This window comes from Oncorhynchus kisutch, linkage group LG6 (genome assembly GCF_002021735.2).
Source record: "Oncorhynchus kisutch isolate 150728-3 linkage group LG6, Okis_V2, whole genome shotgun sequence".
NCBI lineage: Eukaryota > Metazoa > Chordata > Actinopteri > Salmoniformes > Salmonidae > Oncorhynchus > Oncorhynchus kisutch.
The window spans coordinates 21,034,174-21,052,204 of NC_034179.2; the positions used below are offsets into that span (position 1 = coordinate 21,034,174).

The window sequence follows — 18,031 nt, forward strand, 5'->3', positions numbered from 1 at the left end:
GAGCGTTTATAGCGCACACTGGACGCTCTGGCCGAAGAGTAGGGTTGACGGCAGTCAAGCACCCAAACTAAATGGCTAAAGTTAGCTAGCTTGCTAGCTGCTTCCAGACATAAATGAGATAACAGCTCAGAGCTATTTAGGCTGTTGTCATGTTATCCAGAGCGTTGGTGACTGTAACTGTGCTGCTGGCAACAATTTAATGAAGCTTTTTTGACGATATTTACTGACACCGGTCATATTCAACGGATGTTAAGCATTCATAAATTCACCAGTTATTCTGTGCTCTGGTACAGAGAGTGAGAGTGCTCTGAAATCGGAGTAGATAGCCAGAGTGAATTTACAAACACGCCCTAAGTCATCCCATCTGCTTTATCCTGACCCTCCACTGTGTCCTGATAACCATTGTACCTCTCTGCTCACCAGTATACTCTTCGGGGATTAGACACACATGACAGCACAGACATTCTGGCCTCATAGTGACTTACATTCAGGCCTCAATACTTCTTCCACCCTAGAAGGAACGTTCCTAACCACCCACCATGTAAAAAGCCTAAACCTCAAGTTATTAAAGTCAGTCATCAGTCTGTCAGTATAGCTAATCATCAGCTAACAGACAAATAAGGCAATGTATAGCTTAACTCCCTACGTACAAACACACACGTGTGCGTGAGTGGACACACACACATACACGCGCATACATGCAACCACACACTCAGATATCCTGACCAGAATGGGCGGAGGTTTGCTGGAATTCATGATGTCAGAGGTTCAGGTTTCAAATCCATCTCTCCCTCTATCCCTCCAGTGTCTCCCAGTTCAACACATCCTCCCTAAAACACACACACACTGGCTCTGCCATGGAGGATTATGGGGGATCAGGGGGGTCTAAGTTATTGTCAGTGTCTTATTTGCTTATTTATCTATGTTAGTTGTCTGTTCTGACAGGAGAGAGCAGCATGTGTGGCTTAGATGAGTCCAGTACAGTACGAAGGTGAAGTAGAGCAACAGAGTGTGTGTGTGTGTGTTTGCGTGTGTGTGTGTGTGTGTCTTTGTGTGTTTTAGCTGACTTTGGGGTCTTCAGGGACTGGGGTCGCTGTCCCTGCTAGGCTTTTCCCTTCACTAATGCAGTCTGGGAGGACTGAGCGAGAGCCTGAAAACAGCTTTGATGTCTCGGCTCATCCTTAAAAGAATGCACCAGAAGCAACTTACTCTGCCTGGGTTGTGTCAGTCCCCCCCTCCAATGTATGCAGTCACACACACACACACACACACACACACACACACACACACACACACACACACACACACACACACACACACACACACACACACACACACACACTCACAGTCACAATCACCAGTCTCAGAAACTCTAAAGAAAAGGGAGTTTAGACTTACAGTAGTGATGAGAGAGGGAGAGAGAGAGAGAGAGAGAGAGAGAGAGAGAGAGAGAGACAGATGTTTGACCATATTAGAGAAACATATTTCCCTCAGATTAAACAGACCCACAAAGAATTTGAAAACAAATCCAATTTTGATAAACTCCCATATCTACTGGGTGAAATACCACAATGTCCTATTGCCACAAGAAAAGGGCAACCAATGAAGAACAAACAGCATTGTATATACAACCTATATTTATGTTTATTTATTTTCCCTTTCGTACTTTAACTATTTGCACATCATAACAACACTGTATATATACTGCAACACTGTATATTTTGGAAATTCTGTAATGTTTACTGTTAATTTTTGTTTTTTTTATTTCATTCTTGTTTATTATCTACTTCACTTGCTTTGGCAATGTTAACATATGTTTCCCAAGCCAATAAAGCCATTAAATTGAAATTCAATAGAGAGACAGACAGGGAGAGAGAGACAGAGAGAGAGAGAGTCAGAGAGAGAGAGTCAGAGAGAGAGAGAAAGAGAGGGAGAGTCAGAGAGAGAGAGTCAGAGAGAGAGAGTCAGAGAGAGAGAGAAAGAGAAAGAGAGGGAGAGTCAGAGAGAGAGAGAGTCAGAGAGAGAGTCAGAGAGAAAGAGAAAGAGAGGGAGAGTCAGAGAGAGAGAGTCAGAGAGAGAGAGTGAGAGTCAGAGAGAGAGAGAGTCAGAGAGAGAGTCAGAGAGAGAGAGTCAGAGAGAGAGAAAGAGAGAGAGAAAGAGAGGGAGAGTCAGAGAGAGAGAGGGAGTCAGAGAGAGAGAATCAGGGAGAGAGAGTCAGAGAAAGAGAGAGAGAGTCAGAGAGAGAGAGAGTCAGAGAGAGAGAGAAAGAGAGAGAGAGAAAGAGAGGGAGAGTCAGAGAGAGAGAGAGTCAGAGAGAAAGAGAGAGAGAGAAAGAAAGAAAGAGAGGGAGAGTCAGAGAGAGAGAGTCAGAGAGAGTCAGAGAGAGAGAGTCAGAGAGAGAGAAGGAGGGAGAGAGAGAGAGAGATAAAGAGAGAGAGAGAGAGAGAGGGTTCTGAGATTAGTTTCTTCATTACCAGAGAAGACAGAGCAGCCAAATGGTTTTTCCAGCCTGCACAACAACAAGGAGACTTGGAAGGGTTGGGGAAGACAGGCGGAGAGTTGAATAGATGGAAAGAGAAAGTGAGAAAGAGAGAAAGAGAGAAACCCCAGAAGGTAAGAAAGAGACGGTGAAGAAAGGCAGGGCTTTGGCTCTGCTCCCCTGGAGTCTGTTGCTTGTGGCTTCGCTCATGGTGAGCAGTCTCAGCTCTGAGGGCCTCTAGTTCCTCACAGCCACACACCCCACTGGCATTCTGTTCTGGATTTAGTCTGAGGCACAGATGGAATGCAGGAAGAAGAAGAGATTGAAGGGATTCAGAAGATGGGAAATACAGCAGCCCAAAAAAGCCTGTCCACATAGCAAACTAATGACTAGGGTTTACAGTGGAAGAAACACACGCTCTAGTGTACTACACATTTCTCAATGCCACCGTGGTTTTTCAAGCATAAAAGGGCCTGGTGGAATATACTCAAATTCTACAAGATTCACGCAGTGCCACAATAAAAAGGACAACCGTTGTATCTACTAAAGTGTTAAGCATTTTGTTTTACTCTTTTTTTCTTCCTACAGTGAATGGTGGCTGGTCAACGTGGACAGAGTGGACGGTGTGTAACAGTCGCTGTGGCCGTGGCTACCAGAAGCGTACGCGGAGCTGCACCAACCCAGCACCTCTCAACGGCGGCGCCATCTGTGACGGGCAAGGCATTCAGAAGCTGGCATGTAACCCACTGTGCCCAGGTAGTTACTGCACCACCCGCCAACATGCTTAGGGGTCAGGGGAGAGCAATCAAACAGATTACATATAGCTATGTGTATCATTCCCTCCTCCACCTCACCCAATCTCACACACTCTCATTCCCACCCTCCTCCATACCCCCATCCCCCTCCCTCCCCTCTGTGTGTTAGTGGATGGTCTGTGGACAGAGTGGAGTAAATGGTCCACGTGTGGGACAGAGTGTACCCATTGGAGGAGGAGGGAGTGCAGCGCCCCAGCGCCCAAAAACGGTGGGAAGGACTGTGAGGGCATGGTGCTTCAGTCCCAGAACTGCACCGATGGCCTGTGTATGCAGAGTGAGTACAGACATGATGAACATCCCCACTTTATTCAACCCTCCTCTGTCTGCCTCTGTCTCTGTAGGAACCCAATATATTATTACCCAATCCCTATCAGTCAGCCTGTCAGTCTGTCTATTCGTCTGTCTGTCTGTCTGTCTGTCCGTCTGTGCAGTTAGGAGCTATCCTGTTTTTCACTGTACTCCCATAACCCACCTCCACCCACTTCCACTGTCTCACTTTCTCTCTGTTGTATCACACTTACCTCCACTTCCCTGCACACACACACACACACACACACACACACACACACACACACACACACACACACACACACACACACACACACACACACACACAGACCTCTTTCCTCACACACACTCTCCGCTGGGCTGTAGGATGACAGATCTTTTGGAGGAGAGTTATACAAAGACAATGTGCATTTGTTCCGTCCACGTGCCAGCCCTGAGCCCTAGAGATAATCTAGAATAGTCAGTATGTGTTGAACAACAACCTCACCACCACACCACCAGGCAGCGTTACTGTAAGTAATTACCCTTGTCACAGAGTGGGCATTCAGGAGCTATATTTAAAATAATGATAAGTGATTATAATGTACTTAAAGGAAAGCTCATAATTGCTGAGCTACTGTGATTGCCACCCTAATTTAAAGCACGGGATTCGATCGACCCAATGGGAGGAAAATTGAGGGCCACAAAGTCTCACAAGCACAGACTTGCTGCTTTTCCTGAGCGTCCAATTATATGTGTTGACAAGAAGGCCAGTATTTTACTTTTCCCTGTAGCTCTCTCGAAACATTTTAAAAGTATTAAAAGTGGGGAGAAAGGTCCTGGAATTCATTGCCATTTCCTGGTAGTGCTCTACAATCCTTCTATACATTTGATTGTTTTGCTCTTTACTCTTGGAGCAACACAGCCCAAGCCCAGTTTGTGGTCAGACTGCTGGAGATTTTCCATAGGCGGAGAAATGCTCTTTGAGAAGTCTTTGAAATTGTTTTTGTTTTCTAGGAGACCTAGAAACACACGGTTCAGTTAAGCCAACAATCCTGCCTGCAATTCCCTTATTATACATTCAGAGAGCTGCAGAGAAACATACTGTAGTGTACAGTAGCAGCGTTGGTCTGTGTGCTGCAGACTCATAGGGTAAAACTTGATCTGTTCTGAAGCCGTGTTTATCTGCTGATTCTGGGTCTGCCCGCCCCCTTGTCTGCCAGTAAACATGGGAAAAGAGAGAGAGGGAGGGTGGGAGGGAAAGAGAGATAAAGATAGAGAACAAGAAAGGGGGAGAGAGCTGTAGACAGGAGCCAGGGTGTTCTTGTCAAATTAAAAGTAAGGCGTGAGGCTTTTTTAATGAACTGTCTTCTTAATAATGTCTTTAGGGTGAAAAGCCCACATACTGACTCTGGTTCCACCATGCATCCAGTGTGACATCAATAGAAGCCAGACAGTCACCATGCTCTAATAACATCACACAGACACTCCACATGTTCTCTGACTATGACATTGATACAAGACCGACTCAGCTTCTGCATGTCAGGTACCGCTGATGGTCACATGTATTCCACTAGTATTCCACAGATATAGCTGCTCTATACCGTGAATATGACCAATATAGTCACCACAACTCATCAACATATGTAGATTGTCCCCATGTCTGATTGGTATGATCCAGAACATGTGAATGCTGCTAATATTATAACAACAGTACATTTACTGATTGCTAGTGCATATTTAACTAGATGGATATATATATGACTTCGCCCCACTGAGATTGAGGTTGAACTGTTTTTTATGCTCAGAAACAGCAGGAGAAATAATTCAAAGAGCAGCTTTGAAATTGAGCTAAACTTTCTTCAGCCTTTTTATCTTGGCGTGCTGTGAAGCCCTCGTTAAAAGCTCTCTCTCCCCCCCCCCCTCTCTCTCTCCTTCCCCCCCTCTCTCTCCTTCTTCCCCCCCCCCTCTCTCTCTCCCTCTTTCTCAGTCTCTCTCTCTCTCTCTCTCTCTCTCTCTAAATCTCTCTCTCTCTCTCTCTCTCTCTCTCTCTCTCTCTCTCTCTCTCTCTCTCTCTCTCTCTCTCTCTCTCTCTCGCCCCAAGACCAAGCCCATTGCAGAAGCATTTGTTCTCAGTTAGATAGATGGCCAGTTTGCAGAGAATATAAACCCATAACCATTTAGATTTAGGATCATTCCCTGGATTGATTTTAGTGAAGCTAAGAGGGTGAATCCACTTATGTCTGTGCTAATGACCACCTCCACCAGCGTTTAGGAGAATGGCCCATTATCTAAAAGCTCCCATTGTGGCAAATATGATTGGGAATGGAAGATGTTGTGCAATCTGAACTCACCTCGCCCACTGATCTTCCTCTCTCTAGACTGGTCTGGGATCAGCACTAATAGATAACCTCAGATTCCATTCCAGTTTGATCTCATTTCTTGTTGTTTGAATTCATTTTAAACATTGCACAATGCAATCTATCTGACAGATTTTACGGTCAAATGTTATATATTCCAAGTCAGACGAATAACAATGTTACTTGACCTCAATTGCTTTATGTATCGTTCAAACTGAACCACCTAAAGCCAAACTGAAAGGGCATCTTTAAATGTATTTTATGATGTTGCTTGACGTGTTACTTATTTATAACCTTTATTCTGGAAATAAAGGGTAGATCATTTAACTGAGCTAAATATGGAAGGATAAGATGAAAAGGGGTCCAGACCTTCTCTGTTATAACAGTAGATCTAACCGTGCTTCATGGTGTTCACTTTTAAGCTAGTTTGACCTGCTGTGTTTGTGCTCCCTCTCTCTCTCTCTCTCTCTCTCTTTCTCTCTCTCCCCTCTCTCTCTCTCTCTCTCTCTCTCTCTCTTTCTCTCTCTCCTCTCTCTCTCTCTCTCTCTCTCTGTCTCTCTCTCTCTCTCTCTCTCTCTCTCTCTCTTTCTCTCTCTCCCCTCTCTCTCTCTCTCTCTCTCTCTGTCTCTCTCGATCTCTCTCTCTCCCTCTCGCTCTCTCGCTCCCCTCTCTCTCTCTCTCTCTCTCTCTCTATCTCTCTCCTCTCTCTCGCTCGCTCTCTCTCTCTCTCTCTCTCTCTCTCTCTCTCTCTCTCAATTCAATTCAATTCAATTCAAGGGCTTTATTGGCATGGGAAACATGTGTTAACATTGCCAAAGCAAGTGAGGTAGACAACATACAAAGTGGATATATAAAGTGAAAAACAACAAAAATTAACAGTAAACATTACACATACAGAAGTTTCTAAACAGTAAAGACATTACAAATGTCATATTATATATATATACAGTGTTCTAACAATGTACAAATGGCTAAAGGACACAAGATAAAATAAATAAGCATAAATATGGGTTGTATTTACAATGGTGTTTGTTTTTCACTGGTTGCCCTTTTCTCGTGGCAACAGGTCACACATCTTGCTGCTGTGATGGCACACTGTGGAATTTCACCCAGTAGATATGGGAGTTTTTCAAAATTGGATTTGTTTTCGAATTCTTTGTGGATCTGTGTAATCTGAGGGAAATATGTCTCTCTAATATGGTCATACATTGGGCAGGAGGTTAGGAAGTGCAGCTCAGTTTCCACCTCATTTTGTGGGCAGTGAGCACATAGCTTGTCTTCTCTTGAGAGCCATGTCTGCCTACGGCGGCCTTTCTCAATAGCAAGGCTATGCTCACTGAGTCTGTACATAGTCAAGGCTTTCCTTAATTTTGGGTCAGTCACAGTGGTCAGGTATTCTGCCGATGTGTACTCTCTGTGTAGGGCCAAATAGCATTCTAGTTTGCTCTGTTTTTTTGTTAATTCTTTCCAATGTGTTAAGTAGTTATCTTTTTGTTTTCTCATGATTTGGTTGGGTCTAATTGTGCTGCTGTCCTGGGGCTCTGTAGTGTGTGTTTGTGTTTGTGAACAGAGCCCCAGGACCAGCTTGCTTAGGGGACTCTTCTCCAGGTTCATCTCTCTGTAGGTGATGGCTTTGTTATGGAAGGTTTGTGAATCGCTTCCTTTTAGGTGGTTGTAGAATTTAACAGCTCTTTTCTGGATTTTGATAATTAGTGGGTATCTGCCTAATTCTGCTCTGCATGCATTATTTGGTGTTCTACGTTGTACACGGAGGATATTTTTGCAGAATTCTGCGTGCAGAGTCTCAATTTGGTGTTTGTCCCATTTTGTGAAGTCTTGGTTGGTGAGCGGACCCCAGACCTCACAACCGTAAAGGGCAATGACTGATTCAAGTATTTTTAGCCAGATCCTAATTGGTATGTTGAAATTTATGTTCCTTTTGATGGCATAGAATGCCCTTCTTGCCTTGTATCTCAGATTGTTCACAGCTTTGTGGAAGTTACCTGTGGCGCTGGTGTTTAGGCCAAGGTATGTATAGTTTTTTGTGTGCTCTAGGGCAACAGTGTCTAGATGGAATTTGTATTTGTGGTCCTGGCGACTGGACCTTTTTTGGAACACCATTATTTTTGTCACGTTTCTTCAAAATCGAACCCAGAAGCAGACCAGGACAAGGAGAGTAGGAAGAAGGTGAGTATTTATTTACAAGTGAATGTGAGTGGGTAGATACATCCAGGTGGCGTAGCGGGCAGTGGTGGTGAGCTGATGAGAGTAAATAGGTGGATCCAATGGGGAAGCGGAATCCTCCGATGACCAGGCGGGAATGGGGTAAATGATCCGGGTGAGTAACTGAAGACAGAACAAACGGAGGTAAGTTGAAGGCAAGCAAAACGTACAAAACAACAAAACAAATTCTATCCAACTTGAGGCTGATACTATGGCACAACATACTGTTCATGGCTAACGATCCGGCAGGGAATGGATGTCAGGTCAGAGCTTTTGAAGGGGAGAGGTGATGATCAGGACAGGTGTGCAGATTACTGATGGGATACAGGTGCGGGTGAACATCGATCTCCCAACAAGCTAATTTGCCCGGCAACCAGACAGGGTGCGTTCCAGGACACCGGAAACACACTCCAGGACAGAAACACAGGCAAACACAGACTCAGGAAGCGGGGTTCGTGACAGTACCCCCCCTCCGACGAACGCCACCAGGCGGACGAAGCAGGTCGTCATCAAGGATCTGACGCCGAGGAATCCAACTCCTCTCCTCTGGACCATATCCTTCCCAATCCACGAGATATTGGAAACCTCGACCCTGCCGTCTGGAGTCCATTATGCGGCGCACCGTGTAGGCAGGACCACCTCCGATCATCCGAGGAGGAGGAGGACGAGGAGGAGGGGGCAACAGAGGACTGATGAGAACCGGCTTGAGGCAGGAGACATGAAAAGTGGGGTGTACTCGAAGCGTTGCCGGCAATTTGAGTCGGACCACAACAGGGTTAATGATTCTCTCCACCACAAACGGACCAATGAACTTCGGTGACAGTTTCCTCGACTCAGTCCGTAGAGGAAGATCCCGTGTAGCCAACCAAACCTTATCTCCGATGGTGTAAGCGGGAGCAGGAATACGGCGACGATTCGCCTGGATCTGATACCGGTCAGAAACTCTAAGGAGAACCTTCCTGGCCCGATGCCAGGTCCGGTGGCAACGACGAATGTGGGCCTGGACAGAAGGAACCGAAAGATCCCTCTCCTGAGAAGGAAACAAGGGAGGTTGGTATCCGTACAGGCATTGGAAGGGGGACATCCCAGTGGCAGATGAAGGAAGGGTATTATGGGCATACTCGACCCAGGGTAATTGAGATGACCAAGAGGTGGGATCAGAGGAGACAAGACAACGCAGCGTGGACTCCATCTTCTGGTTGGCTCTCTCCGCCTGACCATTAGATTGTGGGTGAAATCCAGAAGTGAGACTGACTGTAGCTCCAATGGCCAAACAGAAGGATCTCCAGACAGCAGAGGTAAATTGAGGACCACGGTCAGAAACAATGTCACTGGGCAATCCGTGGACCCTGAAAACCTCCCTAACAAGGATCTCGGACGTCTCCGTGGCAGATGGAAGCTTGGAGAGAGGGACAAAATGAGCAAACTTGCTGAATCTGTCCACAATGGTCAGAATGACCGTGTTCCCAACAGAAGGGGGCAATCCCGTGACAAAATCCAGGGCCAGATGCGACCAAGGTCGCCGAGGAATAGGTAGGGGGTGAAGAAGCCCAGAGCTGGGCCGATTGGTACTTTTGTTCTGAGCACAAACAGGACATGCGGCAACAAACCTCCGGGTATCTTCTCCCATGGCAGGCCACCAAAATCGTCTGCGCAGTAGCGCCATAGTCCGAGCAACGCCAGGGTGACAAGCTATCTTGCTGGCGTGGGACCACTGAAGAACAGCAGAACGGACCGACTCAGGCACGAACAACCGACCGGGTGGACCGTTACCGGGGCCGGGCTGCGTCCGAAGGGCCGCCATCACATCCTCCTCAATCTTCCATGTAACGGCTCCCACGACAAGGTTCTGGGGAAGAATCGTCTTGGCCCCACTCTCATCCGTCTTGGAGAACATCCGGGACAAGGCGTCCGCTTTGCCGTTCTTCGACCCAGGTCGGAACGTCAGGGAAAAATTGAAGCGTCCAAAAAACAAAGCCCACCTGGCCTGACGGGAGTTGAGACGTTTAGCCGATTGTAAGCCAGATTCTTGTGGTCAGTCCAGACCACAAACGGTTGCTCCGCTCCCTCCAACCAGTGACGCCACTCCTCCAAGGCAAGCTTCACAGCGAGAAGCTCCCGGTTACCCACATCGTAGTTTCTCTCAGCTGGTGAAAGACGACAAGAGTAGAAGGCGCAGGGATGGAGTTTACCGTCAGTGGAGCTACGCTGGGACAGGATGGCGCCCACCCCCACATCAGACGCGTCCACCTCAACAACAAACTGACTGGAAGTGTCAGGTTGAGATAGAATCGGCGCGTTGGTGAATCGGCTCTTCAAGTTCAGAAATGCTCGGTCTGCCTCAGGAGTCCAACAGAAAATTCTGGTGCAAGACGTCAGAGCAGTTAAAGGGACGGCCACCCGGCTGTAATCACGGATAAACCTCCGATAGAAGTTCGCAAATCCCAGGAATCTCTGGAGCTGCAATCTCGTACCGGGCCGGGCCCAATCCCGAACCGCCCGAACCTTCTCTTGGTCCATCTTGATCTCACCCCTGGAGATGATGTACCCGAGGAAGGATGTAGTGTGGGCGTGAAAATCACACTTCTCTGCCTTCACAAACAGACGGTTCTCCAATAACCGCTGCAGGACCTGCTTAACATGCTGGATGTGGCTGGAAAGCTCCTTGGAGAAAATCAGGATGTCATCCAGGTAAACGAACACAAACAGACCGATCATATCCCTCAGCACGTCATTCACCAAACTTTGGAACACTGCTGGAGCGTTGGAAAGTCCAAACGGCATCACCTGGTACTCGAAATGTCCCATAGGTGTATTGAATCCAGTCAACCACTCGTCCCCCTCTTTGATCCGAACCAGATGATACGCATTGCGTAGATCAAGCTTCGTAAACACAGTAGCACCCTGTAAAGAATCGAAAGCGGAGCTCATCAAGGGCAAGGGGTACTTGTTTTTGACCGTAATATCATTCAACCCCCGATAATCAATACACGGTCGAAGAGAGCCATCCTTCTTACTCACAAAAAAAAATCCTGCTCCCAGGGGTGATGATGAGGGACGAATGAGACCTGCAGCAAGAGACTCCTTTATGTAGGTCTCCAGGGCTTCCCGCTCAGGTCGAGAAATACTGTATAACCGTCCCTTGGGAAAGGCAGCTCCAGGGAACAGCTTAATTGTACAATCATAAGGTCGGTGGGGAGGAAGTGACTGAGCTTTCTGCTTACTGAACACCTCACCCAACTCATGATATGTTTCAGGAACCAGGGACAAATCAGGAGGAGCAGACTCACTGACCCGACTGGGGACAGCATGAGAACAGGCAGTCCTGAGGCAGTTAGCATGGCACTCAATGCTCCAACTAGTCACCTTACCAGTCACCCAATCGAACGAAGGATTGTGTTCTCTTAGCCAGGGGTATCCAAGAACCAGAGGAACATGGGGGGAAGGCAAAATGAAAAAAGAAATAACCTCTGAATGATTCCCCGACAACAACATCTTAACCGGTTCGGTCCTCATAGTGATCCGTGCCAGACTACTGCCGTTCAGAGTGGTTGCTTCAATGGCTTCCGGTAGTTGCTCCTTGGAAAGCCCCAGCTGTTCCACTAAGTCGGCATCAATGAAGCTGTCATCGGCACCTGAATCGATGAAAGCGTTAATCACTAAACTCTGATTCTTATTTATGAGGGTAGCAGGAAAACGAGGTCTGACAGGGCTCTTGAGAGGTTGAAACTGGCTCGCTAACAAACCTCCCAAACTTAACGAGCCGAGCAGTTTAACGGGCGCTGAGGACAAACGGAGATGTAATGTCCCGAGCTACCACTTCCTGACCCGAATGGTAACCGAGTCTCAGATTGATTAGATGGACCCCACTGCTTCTCCCTCCTTCTCTCTCGGACTCTATTATCTACCCGAATAGCTAAGGTAACCAAACTATCTAGGTCACTAGGCTCTGGATAGGAGATCAGCTCGTCCTTGAGTTGCTCCGACAACCCCTGGTAAAAAACCGCTTGTAGTGATTCCTCATTCCAACCACTCTCCACAGCCAATGTCCTGAATTCTATCACAAAGTCTGCCACACTGCAAGCTCCTTGGCGAAGAGTGAACAAACGTTTAGCTGCGTCCTTACCTCGGACTGGATGGTCAAAAAGCCTTCTCATCTCTCCCGTGAATTCCTGGTATGAAGCCATGCAGGTCTCCTGTCGTTCCCAAACGGCTGAAGCCCATTCCAGAGCTCTTCCACGCAGCAGTTCAATAACAAAGGCTATCCTAGCCTTGTCAGTGGCGTAAGAATGGGGCTGCAGATCAAACACTAACCCACACTGCATAAGAAACGAACGGCATCTTCCCAAATCCCCTTCATATTTATCAGGCGTCGGTACCTTGGGTTCACGGAAGGAAACCGCATCAGACACGGCAGGTGAGATGGGTGAAACAGGTGGTGAATGAATCGCCGGCAAACTGAGCTGATCCTGGATTTGTGTCAAGCTAGCAGATAAATTCTGGATTGCACCCGCTATCTCCTGTAGCGTCGTCTTGTGTTGTCCCAGTGTCTTCCCCTGCTGGGTAATGGCATGGCAAACGGAATCCAGGTCCGCTGGGTTCATCCTTGGCCGGATCGTTCTGTCACGTTTCTTCAAAATTGAACCCACAAGCAGACCAGGACAAGGAGAGTAGGAAGAAGGTGAGTATTTATTTACAAGTGAATGTGAGTGGGTAGATACATCCAGGTGGCGTAGCGGGCAGCGGTGGTGAGCTGATGAGAGTAAATAGGTGGATCCAATGGGGAAGCGGAATCCTCCGATGACCAGGCGGGATTTGGGGTAAATGATCCGGGTGAGTAACTGAAGACAGAACAAACGGAGGTAAGTTGAAGGCAAGCAAAACGTACAAAACAACAAAACAAATTCTATCCAACTTGAGGCTGATACTATGGCACAACATACTGTTCATGGCTAACGATCCGGCAGGGAATGGATGTCAGGTCAGAGCTTTTGAAGGGGAGAGGTGATGATCAGGACAGGTGTGCAGATTACTGATGGGATACAGGTGCGGTGAACATCGATCTCCCAACAAGCTAATTTGCCCGGCAACCAGACAGGGTGCGTTCCAGGACACCGGAAACACACTCCAGGACAGAAACACAGGCAAACACAGACTCAGGAAGCGGGGTTCGTGACAATTTTGGTCTTACTGAGATTTACTGTCAGGGCCCAGGTCTGACAGAATCTGTGCAGAAGATCTAGGTGCTGCTGTAGGCCCTCCTTGGTTGGTGACAGAAGCACCAGATCATCAGCAAACAGTAGACATTTGACTTCCGATTCTAGCAGGGTGAGGCCGGGTGCTGCAGACTTTTCTAGTGCCCGCGCCAATTCGTTGATATATATATGTTGAAGAGGGTGGGGCTTAAGCTGCATCCCTGTCTCACCCCACGTCCCTGTGTGAAGAAATGTGTGTTTTTTGCCAATTTTAACCGCACACTTGTTGTTTGTGTACAAGGATTTTATAATGTCGTATGTTTTACCCCCAACACCACTTTCCATCAATTTGTATAGCAGACCCTCATGCCAAATTGAGTCAAATCAAATCAAATGTATTTATATAGCCCTTCGTACATCAGCTGATATCTCAAAGTGCTGTACAGAAACCCAGCCTAAAACCCCAAACAGCAAGCAATGCAGGTGTAGACGGTGGCTAGGAAAAACTCCCTAGAAAGGCCAAAACCTAGGAAGAAACCTAGAGAGGAACCAGGCTATGTGGGGTGGCCAGTCCTCTTCTGGCTGTGCCGGGTGGAGATTATAACAGAACATGGCCAAGATGTTCAAATGTTCATAAATGACCAGCATGGTCGAATAATAATAAGGCAGAACAGTTGAAACTGGAGCAGCAGCACGGTCAGGTGGACTGGGGACAGCAAGGAGTCATCATGTCAGGTAGTCCTGGTGCATGGTCCTAGGGCTCAGGTCCTCCGAGAGAGAGAAAGAAAGAGAGAAGGAGAGAATTAGAGAACGCATACTTAGATTCACACAGGACACCGAATAGGACAGGAGAAGTACTCCAGATATAACAAACTGACCCTAGCCCCCCGACACATAAACTACTGCTGCATAAATACTGGAGGCTGAGACAGGAGGGGTCAGGAGACACTGTGGCCCCATCCGAGGACACCCCCGGACAGGGCCAAACAGGAAACAGGATATGACCCCACCCACTTTGCCAAAGCACAGCCCCCACACCACTAGAGGGATATCTTCAACCACCAACTTACCATCCTGAGACAAGGCTGAGTATAGCCCACAAAGATCTCCGCCATGGCACAACCCAAGGGGGGGCGCCAACCCAGACAGGATGACCACATCAGTGAATCAACCCACTCAGGTGACGCACCCCTTCCAGGGACGGCATGAGAGAGCCCCAGCAAGCCAGTGACTCAGTCCCTGTAATAGGGTTAGAGGCAGAGAATCCCAGTGGAAAGAGGGGAACCGGCCAGGCAGAGACAGCAAGGGCGGTTCGTTGCTCCAGAGCCTTTCCGTTCACCTTCCCCCTCCTGGGCCAGACTACACTCAATCTTATGACCCACTGAAGAGATGAGTCTTCAGTAAAGACTTAAAGTTTGAGACCGAGTTTGCGTCTCTGACAAAAATGGAGCTCTATAGGAGAAAGCCCTACCTCCAGCTGTTTGCTTAGAAATTCTAGGGACAATTAGGAGGCCTGCGTCTTGTGACCGTAGCGTACGTGTAGGTATGTACGGCAGGACCAAATCAGAGAGATAGGTAGGAGCAAGCCCATGTAATGCTTTGACAGGAAGCCAGTGTGGAGAGGCTAGCACTGGAGTAATATGATCAAATTTTTTGGTTCTAGTCAGGATTCTAGCAGCCGTATTTAGCACTAACTGAAGTTTATTTAGTGCTTTATCCGGGTAGCCGGAAAGTAGAGCATTGCAGTAGTCTAACCTAGAAGTGACAAAAGCATGGATACATTTTTCTGCATCATTTCAAGTCGAAGGCTTTTTTGAAATCAACAAAGCATGAGAAGACTTTGCCTTTGTTTTGGTTTGTCTGGTTGTCAATTAGGGTGTGCAGGGTGAATACATGGTCTGTTGTACGGTAATTTGGCCATTTGACATTTGCTCAGTACATTGTTTTCGTTGAGGAAATTTACGAGTCTGCTGTTAATGATAATGCAGAGGATTTTCCCAAGGTTACTGTTGACGCATATTCCACGGTAGTTATTGGGGTCAAATTTGTCTCCACTTTTGTGGATTGGGGTGATCAGTCCGTGGTTCCAAATATTGGGGAAGATGCCAGAGCTAAGGATGATGTTAATGAGTTTTAGTATAGCCAATTGGAATTTGTCATCTGTATATTTGATAATTTCATTAAGGATACCATCAACACCACAGGCCTTTTTGGGTTGGAGGGTTTTTATTTTGTCCTGTAACTCGTTCAAGGTAATTGGAGAATCCAGTGGGTTCTTTAATAGTTGATTCTAAGATTTGTAATTGACCATGTATATGTTTTTGCTCTTTATTCTTTGTTATAGAGCCAAAAAGATTGGAGAAGTGGTTTACCCATACATCTCCATTTTGGATAGATAATTCTTCGTGTTGTTGTTTGTTTAGTGTTTTCCAATTCCAAGTCTATGGATTCTTCAATTACATTGAGCTGATTTCTGACGTGCTGTTCCTTCTTTTTCCGTAGTGTATTTCTGTATTGTTTTAGTGATTCACCATAGTGAAGGCGTAGACTCAGGTTTTCCGAGGTTTCTCAATTTCTTTCTTTTGATTCTTGCATTCTTCATCAAACCATTTGTCATTGTTGTTCATTTTCTTCGGTTTTCTATTTGAGATTTTTAGATTTGATAGGGAAGCTGAGAGGTCAAATATACTGTTAAGATTTTCTACTGCCAAGTTTACACCTTCACTGTTGCAGTGAAACATTTTACCTGGGAAATTGTCTAGAAGGGATTGAATTGTTGTTGCCTAATTGTGTTTTGGTAGGTTTCCAAACTGCATTCCTTCCATCTATAGCATTTCTTAATGTTACTCAGTTCCTTTGGCTTTGATGCCTCGTGATTGGGTATTGCTCTGTTCAAGAAGACTGTGATTTTGCTGTGGTCTTATAGGGGTGTCAGTGGGCTGACTGTGAATGCTCTGAGAGACTCTGGGTTGAAGTCAGTGATAAAGTAGTATACAGTACTACTGCCAAGAGATGAGCTATAGGTGTACCTACCATAGGAGTCCCCTCGAAGCCTACCATTGACTATGTACATACCCAGCATGTGACAGAGCTGCAGGAGTTGTGACCCATTTTGTTTGTTATGTTATCATAGTTGTGCCTAGGGGGGCATATGTGGAGGGAATGCTGTCACCTGCAGGCAGGTGTTTGTCCCCCTGTGTGCTGATGGTGTCAGGTTCTTGTCCGGTTCTTAGGTCTGCTGTATACCAAATTAGCATACCCCTGAGTCCCTTCCCTGTTTCACGCCTGGTAGTTTGGTGGATGGGACTACCAGCTCTCTGTAACCTAGAGGGCAACCAGTGGGTCCGTCTCCTCTATACCAGGTTTCTTGCAGGATGACAATGTCTGTATTACAGATTTCTTTAGTGAAGTCCGGGTTCCCTGCTCTTTAGGCCAAAGGCGGATGACCTCAGGCCTTGGATATTCCAGGATGATATAGTGAAGGCTTTTTGTTCCATAAAGTGTCCAATGTTGTTGGTCGTCGTATGGCCTCAGGCCAGTAAGTGTGAGCAGAGCCTGCTGAGCATCTGGTAAATGCCATTGGCTTGGGCGAGTGTAAGAGTGGGGGTTTGGCCTGTTTGCCCCGCTCACTACCTGGGCGTATGTGTGATTTCCATGTTGAGGCTCTTTGCGGGGGTGGGGTGCATGGGGTGGGCAGGAGTGGCATAGGTCTGATCTGAAGGGGCCTAAATGGGGTGTGGGCATGGTTGACGTGGGGGGGGGTGTTAATTGGTTGGGGTGGGGGTGTGGATGTGTCTGGGGGTGCTGTGGTCTGGATGTAAGTCCTCTTGGCGTGGGTCCTCTATGTGTAGGTCCGGGGGGGGGGGGGGTCCCGCAGGTCTGGGAGAGTGTCTCGCTGGTCTGGGTGGGGTGTCTATTGATCTGTTGCTCCTGTGTGAAGTGTTGGAGATACGTTTGAGAGCGATGTCCTTTAGAGTCCGGGCAAAGGTGGGCACTGCTGCCTTGTAGAGGTGGATCTGGTGATAGAGGCTGTTCAAGTCCAGGGTGGAGTGGTGGGCCAGGAAAACATTTGGTTTTGAGGCACAGTCACAGGAAATGCTTGCGTTTACCCGCTGTATTGTGGCAGGGTGGAAGTCTTTTCGTGGTAGCAGGGTGGAGATAACCACTTGTGCGTTGGGGAAAGTAGAAGAAGCCTTTTCAATCACTCCCTTCAGTGCTGTGGCCACCCTTTCCTGCTGTGCTCTCAGGTAATTTGTGCCTGTGTGTATTATTATGTGGCTAGGTGAACCTAGTTGGTCCTCAGACAGAAGGTCTAGGGCGCGCTGGGTGTTTGGACACCAGAATTTAGACACACTGTGTTTGGGATTTTTTTTTCTTTCTTCTATATATTTCCCATTTGAGTCCATAAGGAGTACAATCTGTGTCTTGTGTTTGTCCTCAGTGGGTGTGGGGGGGTTGTCAGAAGGGCTATCAGGGTGGCTGACAGAGGGGGTGCTCAGAGAGGGGCTGAATAATTTTGCACGCCCAATATTTCAGTTTTTGATTTGTTAAAAAAGTTTGAAATATCCAATAAATGTCGTTCCACTTCATGATTGTGTCCCACTGTTGTTGATTCTTCACAAAAAAATACATTTTATATCTTTATGTTTGAAGCCTGAAATGTGGCAAAAGGTCGCAAAGTTCAAGGGGGCC

At 47.1% G+C, this 18,031-nt stretch overlaps 1 protein-coding gene across 2 annotated transcripts in view; it reads left to right on the forward strand.

Moving 5' to 3' along the window:
- Positions 1–18,031, forward strand: part of LOC116374360 (netrin receptor UNC5C-like) — a 268,722-nt gene that overhangs the window by 200,846 nt on the left and 49,845 nt on the right. For both annotated transcript variants that reach the window (XM_031826378.1, XM_031826379.1), the window contains exons 6-7: positions 3,068–3,235; positions 3,404–3,568. In XM_031826378.1, the coding sequence (XP_031682238.1) occupies positions 3,068–3,235; positions 3,404–3,568 (333 nt within the window). The remainder of the gene's footprint in view (positions 1–3,067; positions 3,236–3,403; positions 3,569–18,031) is intronic.